Source organism: Platichthys flesus, chromosome 11 (assembly GCF_949316205.1).
Source record: "Platichthys flesus chromosome 11, fPlaFle2.1, whole genome shotgun sequence".
Classification (NCBI taxonomy): Eukaryota; Metazoa; Chordata; class Actinopteri; order Pleuronectiformes; family Pleuronectidae; genus Platichthys; species Platichthys flesus.
The window spans coordinates 9970784-9985350 of NC_084955.1; the positions used below are offsets into that span (position 1 = coordinate 9970784).

Sequence of the window (14567 nt, forward strand, 5' to 3'; positions counted from 1 at the left end):
ATGGTATTCATCTACGATTCCTTTATATTTAAGTTTCAAAATCATTTACATGCCATATTAATTATATGGACTTAATTGTGTGTGAGCGTAAATTCAGATTCATTAGACATATTCTTCCACTTTTGCCATCAGCCCTTCAGCTTTATGAAAAGACAAACAGCATTTGTCAGGTCTAGGTAAATGTAGAAAATCATCGCTGGAAAAATACTCTGTATGAATATTTGAGCAAAGATAAACGTTGCCATCTGTCGAGGTGTGTCTTAGGTCTGCCTGCAGCATTGTTGACAGAGATGAGATTAAAACCGAGGCTGTGTCTCACCCTCCACGCGTGTCCCTCCTCCATGGCAGCACTCTGGGCCTCCACAGGGTTGTCGATCACCCTGCCTATCCTCCCTGAGAAATCCATGGCCACGAGGGAGTTCTCCGACACACTCCGCTAGGGGGCAACAGAAACACACCAGTCAGACGACAGCGTTTCAAAGTAATGCTATGAGCTGAAAACGAAGGAAATGGAAACTTACCACAGGAGCCGAGAAGTGTGAAATTAAGGTTTTTCTTTGTTGAGGAATCTTGTAATTCTGATACAATCCAATTCCATACTATGAAGGAAAGAGGGGAACACAATGGTCAACAGACATTAGAAAAATCCTTAATACAAATATTTCAAACATCTGCTTACTGATTTTGAACAGTGCTCAGGAGCAAAACAAATGCACAAGAAAGAAAGATGGAAAGAGAGAAAGAAATAAAAATTAAAATGCCCTTTAACCAAAGTTGCTCTAATTGGTATAGAATAAAAAAGATGTTTATTTATTGTTTGAGATATTTACTATTTTTGAGACAGTTACCTTAAAGAGTCGGAAGGCGGTCATCCAACAGGTCCTTGCCTGCTCGTCCTCGGCACACAGCATCCTCAAGTCTTTCAACTCCCCTCGAGCTTTGTTGGGCTGCAAGAGACCATTTTTCAGATTCAGAACAGAGATAGAAACCTACTTATCACATGATATTGTATAATTTGTCAACATCGCCACCATTATCATCTTCATCACTAAACTCAAAAGGATGATGAGAAAAACCTCAGTATTGAGAAATACAGCAGTAAGCCAGATGCTCTCGTTTATCAAGTACAAGCCAGTGGCCTTTTTGTGAGACTCTGAGCTGCACAGGATGTCAATCATGACTCGGCTCCCAATGTTTCATGAGGAATCGGCTTCATCTCAGCACTTTGATCTGCGACTCACCTTGATACAGAAGCCGTAGTCTGTGGGCGCACCGTGATACTTTTTGCCTGTGATGACAGTGAAGATGTTGCTTTCTTCTAAGTCTGCGAGTAACTGTAGATGTCTGGGCTCCTGGAGACAGAAATAATTAATAAGTCAGAGCAGCGCAGAGAGACACGGCCCGGAGGCACGCTGAAAGACACAGACCACCATCAATAACAGTCATGTTGCTTTGACGGTAATTACATTTTATCAGGAATATTTACTGCATTACTGTAAACATGTATTTAGTACACGCATGAATTCTAAAAGGATAGGATAAAGACTGTAATCATGAAGCAATAATGTAGTTTTATGTCAAGAAGAGGTACAATTAGATTTATTCTATCAGCTGAAGATGACAAGTAGCCGTTACCTTTGAGGCTCCTTTTGTCGAGCAGTAGAGTCCCGAGCGCCGCAGGAACATGTAAACTTTCTTCCACGACTTCCTCCCCACCTCCTTCACATACAGATACCCCTGTATCTCTGGACAGCTACTGGTCGTGAGGAAGTTCTGAAAGATGGAGCAACAAATACATGATGCACAACATTTTGGATTTATTCGCTCTAATAATAGTCCCTGTCAATGACTCTCTGCCACGGGAGGATCACATCTGAAGCCTCACGCTCCCTTCCACCTGGGATTGCTTTTTCCTGTCAAAAAAATAAGCTGTCACCCCGGGTTTCCTGCATCAGTCAGACTGACGGGCCGATAATTGAGACGACCGGCAGGATTTTGGCTTCTTACACACCACAGCAGTGACCACACTGAGATCAGACATTGTGCGAGAGTCTGAAACACCAGCTGTGCATTTTAGAAGAAGGCCGACAGGATCACATTTTCAGCTTCTTGAATATGATTTTCTTTTTCTGGTTTCTTTGCTCTTCTAATGAGAGTAAAGTGAACATTTTTGATTTGTGGACAAAACATGACATTTGAAGAAGGAACTGGGGGTTCGGGAAACACAGAGCAATATTTTTTACCATATTCTGAAATTTTATCGAACAAAAAACTGAATCAAATTGCTTAGTCCATAAATATATATATAAAATATATAAATAAAAATAAATACATATATACATTGATAAGTATATAAGTATAGGGGTTATGTTTTGAGGTGGACCTGTAATTAGTTTCTGAAGATATTATCTTATATTATGGATTAAAATGAAAAAAGCATGTAAACATAAAGTTTGATGCAACATGTAACCACAGAACACTCTCAGTCGACATGCAGTACATTCTTATTGGGGAACTTTTAAGCTTAATTGTCTTGAGAATTTCTGAAGTGTTTTGGATTTTGCGGGTTTCATGCCCCACAAAAATATAATTATGAAGTTATAGGTTATGTTATTAGAGCTGAATTGGAACATGTGGCGTCGAGGTAACCAGTTCCAGAGGACGCTCAAGCTCATTTTCCCAGTGTTTTGGAAACAGCCTCACAATGGGCCTCATCATGCATTTTTTCCTAGAGTTCCAGCAGTTTTACTTTTCAGCCTCTACACCTTGAGGCTTTGCATTGACATATGGTTCTTGCGTAACGGCAAACATCGGCAACACCTGCTCGGGCTCGGGTCATAAAACATCCCGGTTTGGACAGCACTCTAATTGAGTGCAAAGATCTTGTGTTTAGAAGAAGTCAAACACTGGGGATTCCTGACACAATTTTGGCTCCCCCCCCATCATCCCCATTCATTTATTGACTCCTCTGCGTAGAGCACAATGGAGCGAAACGTCTATGTGATCAGCCGGGGGGAGTTAAAAGCTTTCTGTGAGTGGCAAGGATGAAGGGATGGATTCCCCTTGTGGTTGTGCCTCTGACAGCTCCATTACATGATACAGGAGAGAGCCAGACTGCATGTAAACCCTCCATCCATTAAAACCAAAGCTCTTCAAAGTCCCAACAACCTTTTTTTGTCTGCTCTCCTCCTGGACTTTTTCTCTTCTTTGCGTGTTTTGAGAAATCTGTCCTACTTGGCCCGGGAGCGGTCGGTGAGGCGGAGAAGTAGCTTGACACACGTTGGAGAATGTGCACTGAGCAAACACACCGCAGGCAGGTGAAGAATAGCATGTTCTATAACTGACTGACTAATTCCATCCATCAGAAGTGTCGGACCTGCGGTGCATGTGCCGAGACAGTCGTGTGTCAACAGGGGATCAACAGTAGTTATTACTGCAGGCTCTGACGAGACAGGCTGTCTCAGGGTCAGAGGTGAGGTATGTCTGCTTGACTGTACAGTATGTAACGGGTGCTGACTGTGCAACAAACCGAGCTGTGTGTGTGTCAGACACAGGAGAAAGTGGGTGTGTACTTGTGTGTGTTCCATGTACCTGAAGGAGCTGGGATGGTGGAATCGTTCGATTGCTTTCCTGGCACCACGCGACCATGTGCTCCGGGAAAAACGTCTGGTGGAAGAAGAAGAAGACGGCGGCATTAGAGGCAGACGGAGACGATCAGCCACCGTGTGGATAATTACAGTGTGTAAGGATTTCGTGACAGAAGAAGAATCGTCAGGAAAATGTCACTACTACAATCAACTGTCATAATATATATCACTTAACGAGTAGAGACATTTTTTTGTTTAGGAACATGCCTGTCATTTCATCTCTGAAAATGACAGGCATTGCATTATTAAGAGCAAACCAATACCATTAGCAAGTGTTTACGTAAAAATATCTGCAGTCATTAACTATTCTTCTTGTAGTCGCAACTTTGCAGTTTTTGTTTAGAATGATCAAAAAACTGCAAAGCCGTAATCCACAGGGAGGTTTAATTTTGGTTACAGGCTACAGGTGTAGCCTATTTCAACAAGAGGACGTCAGGAGTGACATGAATGTTAAGAAACATTTTAGCAGCAGCAATTACCAAGGGGTTTCTGAAGAATTCATATTTGGCATAGTTCTTCCTGAAGAGGAACCTACTGTCGCTGCTCATGGAGGCCTGGACCTGAACCACCAGCTCATGGTCTTCTAGACAGCGCTCTGAGGCGAGACGGGGAAAAAAGAGAAAGAGCAAGATTATTACAACTGTGAATTTTGATTATCGGGCTGGCTGAAGTAATAATAGAAAAAATAAAATAAACGTTATCATTGTAAACTCTGCGTACCCTGAAATTAGCAGGGCTGCTCTTCTTTGGCGCATTAAAACAAACAATAAATGAACCAACACATAATAATATAAAAAGTATAAACCTAAATATACCCTGATATGGAAATTAATAGCAGTCATATGTTATTGCCAATGCGGATACAACATGATTACACGTAATAATAATAATAATAATATAAGATATCCTGTCAGATGGGTGAATATTAATATGAATATCTGAAAAAGTATTAGAATAAAGAATAAAGGTTTCATGGTAATAGAGTTATTAATTTGAATATTAAAAACACTGTTCTTTTTTTACAGTGGAACTCTGTAATGACTCTTGCAGATATCATAATCTGAAGGGGGGGGGGGGGGGAATCGGCCATTTCTCAGGAGCCAGAAACCAGAAAGTTGAAGAAAAAAACACCACCACCTTGATGTATTTTAAGCACCAGCAATCTTCTATATGATTAAAGGTTAGATTAAAGTTAATATATAATTTTAGGCGATACTGTATTCAGCGTAAAAAAGAAAGTGGTCGATGTGCCTCAACGGCTCCAAAACTTTGCTGGCTTTCATTTAAATGCTCGGTGGCCTGGAAGGATCTTTTAAATTGCAGACTGGTTTCAATGGTTTGTGCTCATCAAACCAGCTGTGACGGATGATCAGACCGAGGCCGCACTCAGTGGATGTGAATGGAAGGAGGATGTGATTCAGCTCAAAGTGTGTCCGTGAATAAATGTGGTCAGGGGTCCCGGTGATTTATATTCCCTGAGTGCGATGCAGAAACCGGACATGAATCAGTCGATTCCAACAGCCTTACAAGTTTTCTTAAAATAAAAATACATCCTTTTCTTTCCCCGGTAGCTTTAATTACAGTTAAACAAACTTTTGCACCACTTCTATGGTCTGACACCTCGCTCCGATGTGAAAACTGACCACTTCTTACAACAATATCTAGTTTCACGTACCCACTCATTCTTCCTCTTCTTTCCCCTGTGTCACAATCTCCCAAACACTGTCACGACTCTTCTTCTCCTCCCTCCCTTCATCCTGTCGTCTGTCTGATGAGTCACTCATGTTCGTGACAGTGACTCACCCCGGCAACACCACCTCACTGTCCCGGAGTTGTTAACCTTTTTTTCACGCTGACAAGTCGAGGTCAGTGTCACTTATCTCAAAGGGGCCATTTCATCCCATTCGGCGTGGGCAGCGGTGTACGGGAATAGGCTTCTCTATTCAAACACACTATTGTTCGGGGTCTCTCTCAAATGGCTATTCTCGTCTACCGCCCGACCACATGTGCACACATTAAGTGTCACGGCACATGTGCAGTGCAGACCTACAGTCTGTGCACACACAAACACACACACACACACACACGCACATTAACACCCGAGGAGGATTCTCACGAACTGACTCATCTCATACTGTAAAAGAAATAAAAAAATACACTCACCTCAAATGACTAAACACACTTATTCCCAAACGCATTTCTGGTTTTCCAGCGGGTCACTAAACATACACAGACGACTATAAAACGGTCAACACTTAATGGAGAAGGAATTTACATTTACAACAAGCAACTTTTGATAATTATAGGAAAAATACAGCAAAAACAGAACTGACAGAGCTATAAACCAAATCATTGGTCAGAAACACTCAATTACTGTTATAAATATACATAAACATCTGTACAATACTACTATATATACACAGGAATAACAAAAACAATATGAAGAATTCTATAGTTTTTTCCCACATCTTTTTTCAAGTGTGGTGTTTCAGTTTGAGAGCAGGACTTTCAGTTTCAGATTTTATAAGCAATTAATATATACCCCTTGCGCTTGCACTCTAATAGCCCCTGCTTTGCTCTGCTTGCACTCATACTGTACCCTTGCATTCAGACATTTTGTTGATTGGACAGATTGTGCTCCAGCTCCAGCTCTTCTCCTGGCTCTCATGCTAATTCTGTGCATGTGTGAAAATGTGTTGAATTTGTTTCTTCTGCTTCAAGATTTTTTTATCGACAACTCAATTCCCCAACCAATAGAATGTCAGGTGTAGTGTTGACAAAGTTTTAGTTTAACCTCTTGGAGTGATCTGTAAGGGTGGTTACTTTAACCGGGTTTAAGCACTCCCATCCTTTACGACTTTACCATAACACTGACTTCCTGTCGGTGTGCACAAACTATAAATAATGTCACCTTTATGGCTCAGAAGTCCAGCAGATCGCGTGTGGGACAATTTCATTTATCAACGCCACACCTGCCACCCTGTTGGTTGGGGAAATTTGACACTTCCAATGAAAGGAGAGAAGTGAAATCCGAGAGCAGAATCTGAGTGCAAGCGTAAAACCAATCTAGGCACAATCAGGGGTGATTTGAGTCTGCAGGGTTTTGAAGGGGATAACACACAAAAGCACACACACACACAAGCACACACACCTTTAATTTGAACTACTGTTTCATCACATCTAATTTACTGAAATTCCTTAACATAGAACATGATGAGCAGTTCTCCCGGACCTGAACAGAATGAGGTTTCAGTACAGGTGAGCCAGAATAGAATAAGAGCTATAATAGATTAGAGCTACTCTGAGCCAAAAATGATGTCACTCACAACGAGTCAGCTTAACTGTATTTGGCAGCATGGCGTTGGCAGCCCTGATGAGAAATGTAATCAGATCTTGATGGATGGTGAAATATTAGGTTAGAGCCGTGGGACCTGTTCTTTGAATAATGTAATATATATATATATATATATATATATATATATATATATATTTATATATAAAAAGCATGGTGGTGGATTGTGGCGCAGAAGCTCGTGTGTGTGTGGATGTGACTGTAAATCCAAGAGAAAAACAGAGACTACACCTGCGCGAGTTGTCTGGTTGAAAAGGCAGAAACGCTGAGTTTTCATATGTTTTTCTTTTCCTCTCTTGATTTCACTACAAGGCACACTGCACTATATAAAACCTACACCCCCCTCTCCCACATCTGTTAAACTGTACAGACATGAGCGTGGAGCACAGGCTCAACTTGTATTCCATAAGTGCTTTATAATCGCCCTCTCCTCAGGGGGAGGTTGGGTTTTTCTAACGTTCAGCTGCCCACAGCTTTCCAAATTTACTGCGATGGTGCCAAGTCTAACACAACATCGCCCTGACAGAAACGCAAAGCCCTTCTCCTTCTTAATGTGGCAACTTCTCAAAACTCCCTGATTGAGCAGGGGTTTTTATCACCGTTGTTTACTTTTTACAGTATTTCCTTGTGTCATTTTTACGCCTCCCTTGAAAAAAAGTGCCAAGCTCAGTAAGCTAAATATACATATGCCTTTATTCCCCTTTATATGAAGGATTTGCTGTGTAACATGTCGTCCCTCCCATCTTCCCTTCTTCCCTAAACTGTAATTTGAAATCCTCCACCACTATATTATTTCACTTTCCTGAGAAGGTTGAGCCGTCTTCATTCAAAGTTCAGAGTTCGCTGTCTGGTGCAGCGATGGAGCTTCTATTTTCAGGAGAGAACCTAAAGAACCTTGACTATTAAAAATATCCTTTAAAACGCCACCTCAATTATCTCCATCACCCTTCTGCCGTGTCATTTATATCACCCGATCGATAACATTACACCGACGCTGATACTGAGACGAGTGCAAGTCGTCAAAAGGGTTTTGTTACGGTTACCTCAGTGCAGCTCTGAATCCATAACCTTCAGTTATCACCTGCTTTTCCTTTAGTTGCTCATGTGCCGGCTTCCGCTGTGAGCCCTTCATATCGCTCCACTTGAAAAAAAGCCACCGCAACATAATATTCTGCATAACAATCTCTCTTCACAGGTAACTCAACTGGAGCAGAACTGTACTGGATCTTTAGCCTGACAGATTTAAAAATATAAGTGATATATTTCGAATGTCAAACTGTATATGATCCTCTTGCTTACCCTCTCTGTCACCTTCTGCCTCATAAACCACCAACACTAAAACCACCAACACCAAATTACTATGCGATGCTTGGAAAGTCTAAAAACAGCCAAATGTATCAATGGCTGGGTTTGTTTAATTTATGAGATGGAACCGATGGGGTACTATCTGCTGGTGAGGATTGCTACACTTTGGAAAGGCCGTCTCTGATTACTTCCATGCAGTAACTTCAGGAAACCGGAATCATCTTTCATTGACTCAGGCAATTAGCATCAGCCGTCTTGAGGTTTGGGATTATTAATTATCAGCCTCCACTTCAAGCAGCGACAGGTCAATCTCATGAAACCACTGCACAGTTAGCTCACACATCTCAACTCTCGGCCGCCTCTTCACTGCTGAATCACAAAATCATTGGGCCGTCAGTCCTAAAGCAACTATGACCTCACATGTAATGCATTATTTATCTCCACCACTTTCGGTTTCGCACACAAGCTGATCAATACCTTTAACCTACATTGTCTTTTTTTCAGGGACAAGCAGCTCAGTGTGTGTGTGTGTGTGTGTGTGTGTGTGTGTGTGTGTGTGTGTGTGTGTGTGTGTTTGTCCGCCTCAGTTCATCATGACATAGCGCTCTCTGCCTCTCTCTCTCTACTTCTACAGCAACCTTTCACACAGCCACTGTGTTGCACTTGACTAGACCACTGAACATTGCGCTCCGTTTGTGCATATGTTGTATAGTATGCACATGCACTCATGCTTGAAAACATGCCTGCGTGAGAATGTGCGGCTGGACCGTGTGTACCCAGTATGCGGACACGGACGTATGCATTCCTACGAGCGAGTACACCTGCGTGTGCCAGTGACTGCGCCGCGTGGCTCGGCTTATCCACAAGACCGCAAACGCCTGTGTGGACGAGTGGGAGAGCGAGTGTCCGTTCATGTGTGTTCATGTGTGTTCATGTGTGTTCATGTGGGCTTCTGTGTGTATGCGAACAGTGTCTGCCCCTTACCTAGTCCTAGCAGCGGGTGGTGTTCAACAAGTGCCCAACTGTTGTCATCCAAACAATGGCTTTTATAAACCAGGAGCTGGCACAGGTCCCTGGCTGTCATGTCGGCCGGGATCTCCACCACTTTACACATCCCGTCTTCACTGAAGATCTTCACAATCTGTGGGTAGAAAAAACACGGTTCAGCCATCATGAATTTGAGGTCATTTGAATGGAGTTGGGTAAAATGACAAAACAGAGCAGATAATTAAAAAAGACATCGAAGTCACAAAATGAACGGTTGTTCACTTTTCCAGTTAAATGAACACAGTCGTGATGAAGCTGTTGAACACAAACCATTTCTGAAAACCCTGCCTAATAGGTGGGTGATGCCGGCAATTTTCCTCAAACTCTAGAGCAGTATTTATCGTATATAGCACCCCATACACTATGGCATACTCCCTGTGATTATGCCACACAATAGAAAAAGCATGGACTGCGCAGCAATTGTGGCGTTAGAAATCACAGACAAGCAGCACTTAAAGCAACTTGTTGGTGTGATACAGCAGCAAATATACTGTGGTGTATAACAAGCATCTGCTGGTGAACAGAGAAGCAGCCAAATGGGTGGAATCTGTGGTTTAACAGGGATGAAAGCATAGTGTTTCCAATCAAAGCTTATAATAATAATATACACAAATATCTAGTGACCATTGAAAATCTTAATAATGTTGAAATCGGGCCGGTAATAAAATAATAAACAGAATGAATATCAGAAAGAGTATGATTTTTGAAGTACAACTGTTTGAGATGTTAACAATTTATGAAAAATGTCTGTTTTCATTTTGTTTCCATTAATACTGACTTCAACACGTAAAATGTGTTTACTCTGAAGCAAATATGTAACTGTATGTTTATATGTGTATATACAGTATAATGTGTATAATGTATAAGTTGCTGAAACATATGTTAGATCTTATTTATCAGCATATACTGTAGATAAGCTTCCCGTTATTGTATTCAGCCTGTGATCCAGTTGATAAAATCCTCTTCCCCGTTGGCTTAAACAGTCCTAAATTGATGTCCACTTAGTGTATCCACACTTTGGCTTTTCACAAGGAAACCAGTCACACTCACAGGATACATAACTCATGGCCCACAGAGAAAACTAGAGCAGCCTACTTAACCTGCAGTGGAATCCAGCCTTGTTAGCCTCCACATAAATCCAGCCTACTGGCTTACACATGTAATGTATGCATATGCTTCCCACATTATATATCATAAGGGGAAGACGCAGCATCAGTTTGTCCAAACTGAGCAGGACGTGCTCCATCCATCCCCCCAAAAAAGCGAAGGGAACCATAATCAGTCTAAGCTACTGACGTATTTGACTCACACCTTGACAAAAAAGACGAGTTCTCTTCAGCCTTTCAGGTATTTACACATTCCATTTCTCGCCCCTGGTTAAACACAGCAGCACTTCAAAGGAAAACGCACTTAAAATGTAAAAAAAAAAAAGAAGAGCAGGAGGGGAGGAGAGGCAGAGACACATGAGGAGAGATAAGAGACAGAGAGAGATCTTACCTCCACGGCCCGCAATAGGCAGCAGTCCGGGGAACACGAAGGCATTTTTTGGACTGAGCCTGGCTCCCCGCACACTCACACCAACACACCACACACACACTCAGTCCCCCACAGTCACCAGCACAGAAGCCTGCTGCTCTGCTGCCTTGTCTCCTCCGGATAGAGAGATACAAAATTGGGCAGTTGACAGTGCTACCTGTCACACAGCCTGGATCCGTCAGTCTCTCCAGGCTGCTGAAGGCTCTGTCTGTTTGAAAATAAAAAAAGAACACTGCCTGCAGTGTGACCTGAAGCTGTGTATGTACAGCTCACAGAGACAGTCAGCGATCGGATGTTAGCAGGTAGAGAACAGTGCTTAGTGCCGGCTCAGTCTGACAACTATCTTTCCTTCTCACCCTCCCTCCCTTCCTCCCTCTCTCTCTCTCTCTCTCTCTCTCCCCCTCACAAAGGGTTACAGCCTCAGCCACAGGCTCTGAGGCACACTGAATCAAACCACACGCTCAGCGACCAATCATAAGCCTGCAGCAGGCTGATGTAATCATTCCCACACAGACCCAGGCTCGTGCATGCACACACAGGGGAGCACGCACACACACACACACACACACACACACACACACACACACACACACACACACACACACACACACACACACACACACACACACACACACACACACACACACACACACACACACACACACACACACACACACACACACACACACACACACACACACACACACACACACACACACCCACCCACCCACCCACCCCGGTAGACGCACAGTCATGGACAGACACAGCCAACTTTTTCAGACCTCTTGCGAGCTCCCTGCTTCAGTTTCCTTTGCTGAGCTCGAAACCAGAGGCTTCATTTGAGAAGGGTGTGGGGCAGAGAAGAAGAGGAGGAGGAGTAGGAGGAGAAATAGGAAGAGGGAATGAAGGGGTAGAAAAGTTTGCCACTTCTCTCGCTTCCAAAATGTCCGGCGGGTTTCACAAGAGGGTTATTTGGCTTGTAGGATTTTCTTAGCGTCTTCTCCTTTCTTTTCCTCTCCCTCCCATCCTCCCTTCTTCACTTCCTCCTTCTCTCTCTCCTTCCCTCCCTCCCTCCCTGTGGCTTAACTATGAACTCTGCAGTCTCTCCCTGCCTCTCGCAGCAGTAACAGGACTCATTACAGAGCAAATGAAATGAAACAAACCTGGAGCACTCCAACCTTCTCCTCCTCCCCTGGTGGCTATTCTTGTGCCAACATTCTTTCTCTCTGAAGAACAAAAAAATCCTGGAGTCTTTTGCACACACACGCATACACACACATACACACACTTCTCCTTTTAACTCAGATATTTAATACGGCATCAGACGGACAAAAGCCTTGACACACCCCGACTGGGAGAGGTGAGAACAGCTTTATGCTCTCCTTCCACCAGCTTCTTTTATTTTTCTGCTTCTTTTTTGGAGGGGAAGTGTATGCGTGCATGGGCGCTCATACATCTGTGTATGAAGTGCAATCCAGGAATATGCACGGTTTCTGAGAAACGGGGAGGAAATAGTGATAAAGTCAGAGTAGACACGACTTCATTTACTACAGTGGCAAACTTTGGGGAGGGGGTGGAGGGACGGACAGGGGGGAGTTTTTTCAGCTGGGGGAGGGGAGCGCAAGAGAGAAGTGTGTGTGATTGCCCATGCACACATGCTCATACGTGGGTGTATGCAAGGGACAGGGAGAAAGAGGAGACAGACGGACAAGAGAAGTGAAGGGAAAAGGAGGAATGGAGCGGGGAGAGAGAGAGAGAGAGAGAGAGCGAGAGAGAGAGAGAGAGAGAGAGCGAGAGAGAGAGAGAGAGAGAGAGAGAGCGGGTGGGTGCACGAGACTGTCTGGTGACACAGCGCAGCAGAATGTGTAGTATGAATGCGTTCTACTGTTAACTACATATCTACCCCTGCACAGCTGTCTTCCTCCCCCCTCCCCCTCTCCATGCCACTGCACTCACACGCTCCCGCAGACTGAGACACACACCCTTGTCTACGTCACAGTTAGTCAGCCAGAGGGGGAAAGCCCCAATAAGGCCGCTCAGATCGCACATGCTGCAATACAGGTTTTGGTGTCATTGGAAGAGTTGGTCGGTCCACAAGTTTCAGCCCCTGTTGACTATAAATTTGTTCGAAAGTTTCCGGGATAAAATCTGACAATTTTTTTAATGTCTGGTTGACAGGAAAAGACAATCAAATGTCACAGCCTCTGTTGTGTAGTCAACGAGGAGCCGGGAAAACCGCATGTTTGCCAATGGTGTAACAGAGTCAATACGGCTTGTGTGTACTTAATGCACAAGTGTGGTGACAATAAAACCAATGCTGGGAAAGCTTGTGAGGTCGAGGGAGCTTGAGGAGAAACATTTATCAGCTGATGGGAATAATAGCATCTTGAACTGTGCCTGGTGATATTAACCTTCAGATGACGACTACCATTGGCTGCGCTCACACAAAAACAAATCAAATGACCAAATGTGGAAACAATTTGGAGCGGATCCTTCAGTCACTTTGGTAACCTTATCTTGAAGACGGGTTATACCACAAGACATGAGACATGTGGAGCAGAAGAATGAGAAAGCAAAGTAACGGATGTGACAAAGTGACACACTTCAAATGACCTACTCTACTTCTCTGTCTTCTTCTGAAATAATAGAGAGAGCATTAAAAAAAGAGGCACAGGAAAAGGTGGGAAGAATGGAAGAAAGGAAGGTGTAAAGAAAAGAAATAGAGAGAGAAAGAAACAAAGCAAAAAATCTTCTTCTAATACTTTTCACTGTGTCCTTATTTGAATGGAAGAGCATAGTAGTGGCCTCTGAACCTCTGAGGACTCAGGTCTGATAACTGCCATGTGATGTAATCCTTCAGGGAACACACACACACACACACCCACAAGGACCTTAACCATGAGTGCTACTTGCCTAACTCGAAACCTAACCTTAAAGATGTCTTCACCTTAAATTGTTATGCTTTATCATTGTAATTGTAACAAACATGCTTTTTGTTCACCCCCACACACACGTTTGTAGAGCTAATGTTAGTGAGGACACGGATTGGCATAGTGTATTGCCTTGACCCTTACCCTAATCATCCAAATAAATACCTCACCCTAACCCTTACCCTTAACCTAACATAAACCTAATTGTAACCCTAACCCTTACCCTAAAACCAACCCCCAAACAGTCCATAAAAAGGGGTCACAAAGTTAGAATCTTTAAATGTCCTCCGTTGGTTGTAGACTCAACATGGTCCTCAAAAAGAAGCTGTACAAGAGCACAAACACACACACACACAGGCATCCAGATGTGCTCATTCATGCACGCACATCCTGAGACACACCGACACACTTTGCAGCATATGCTACATATTTCACATTTTTGTGTGTATTACGGTTTCTGCACCTAATAAAACACACCCACCCACCCACACACCCACACCCACACACAACGAGACGACTCAACAGAAACTAGACTGAACAAAAAGAAAGTAAACTGCCCTGTATGAGGACAAGCTTTGTGCGATCTGAAGTGTGTACACAAGCATGTGTGTGCTTGCCCAGCAGCTCACACGCATCCACACATCCATCTGACTGAGAACTGGCTGCTGGTTTATAAATAGTTCCGCTGCTGTTACGTAGGAATTACAAGCCATTACATCAGATCGGAGTTACTGTGGCAGACTGCAATTC

At 43.3% G+C, this 14567-nt stretch overlaps 1 protein-coding gene across 3 annotated transcripts in view; it reads right to left on the minus strand.

The window, feature by feature from the left end:
* Positions 1–14567, minus strand: part of grb10b (growth factor receptor-bound protein 10b) — a 61929-nt gene that overhangs the window by 6206 nt on the left and 41156 nt on the right. For 2 of the 3 annotated variants that reach the window (XM_062398880.1, XM_062398879.1), the window contains exons 6-13: positions 9289–9445; positions 4127–4242; positions 3592–3666; positions 1636–1773; positions 1242–1352; positions 849–947; positions 522–599; positions 320–436 (exon numbers count right to left, since the gene is read on the minus strand). In XM_062398880.1, coding sequence (XP_062254864.1) covers positions 320–436; positions 522–599; positions 849–947; positions 1242–1352; positions 1636–1773; positions 3592–3666; positions 4127–4242; positions 9289–9445 — 891 coding nt within the window. Of the gene's footprint in view, positions 1–319; positions 437–521; positions 600–848; positions 948–1241; positions 1353–1635; positions 1774–3591; positions 3667–4126; positions 4243–9288; positions 9446–10848; positions 11209–14567 lie in introns of those variants that run through there. The other variant, XM_062398881.1, reaches the window with a different exon arrangement.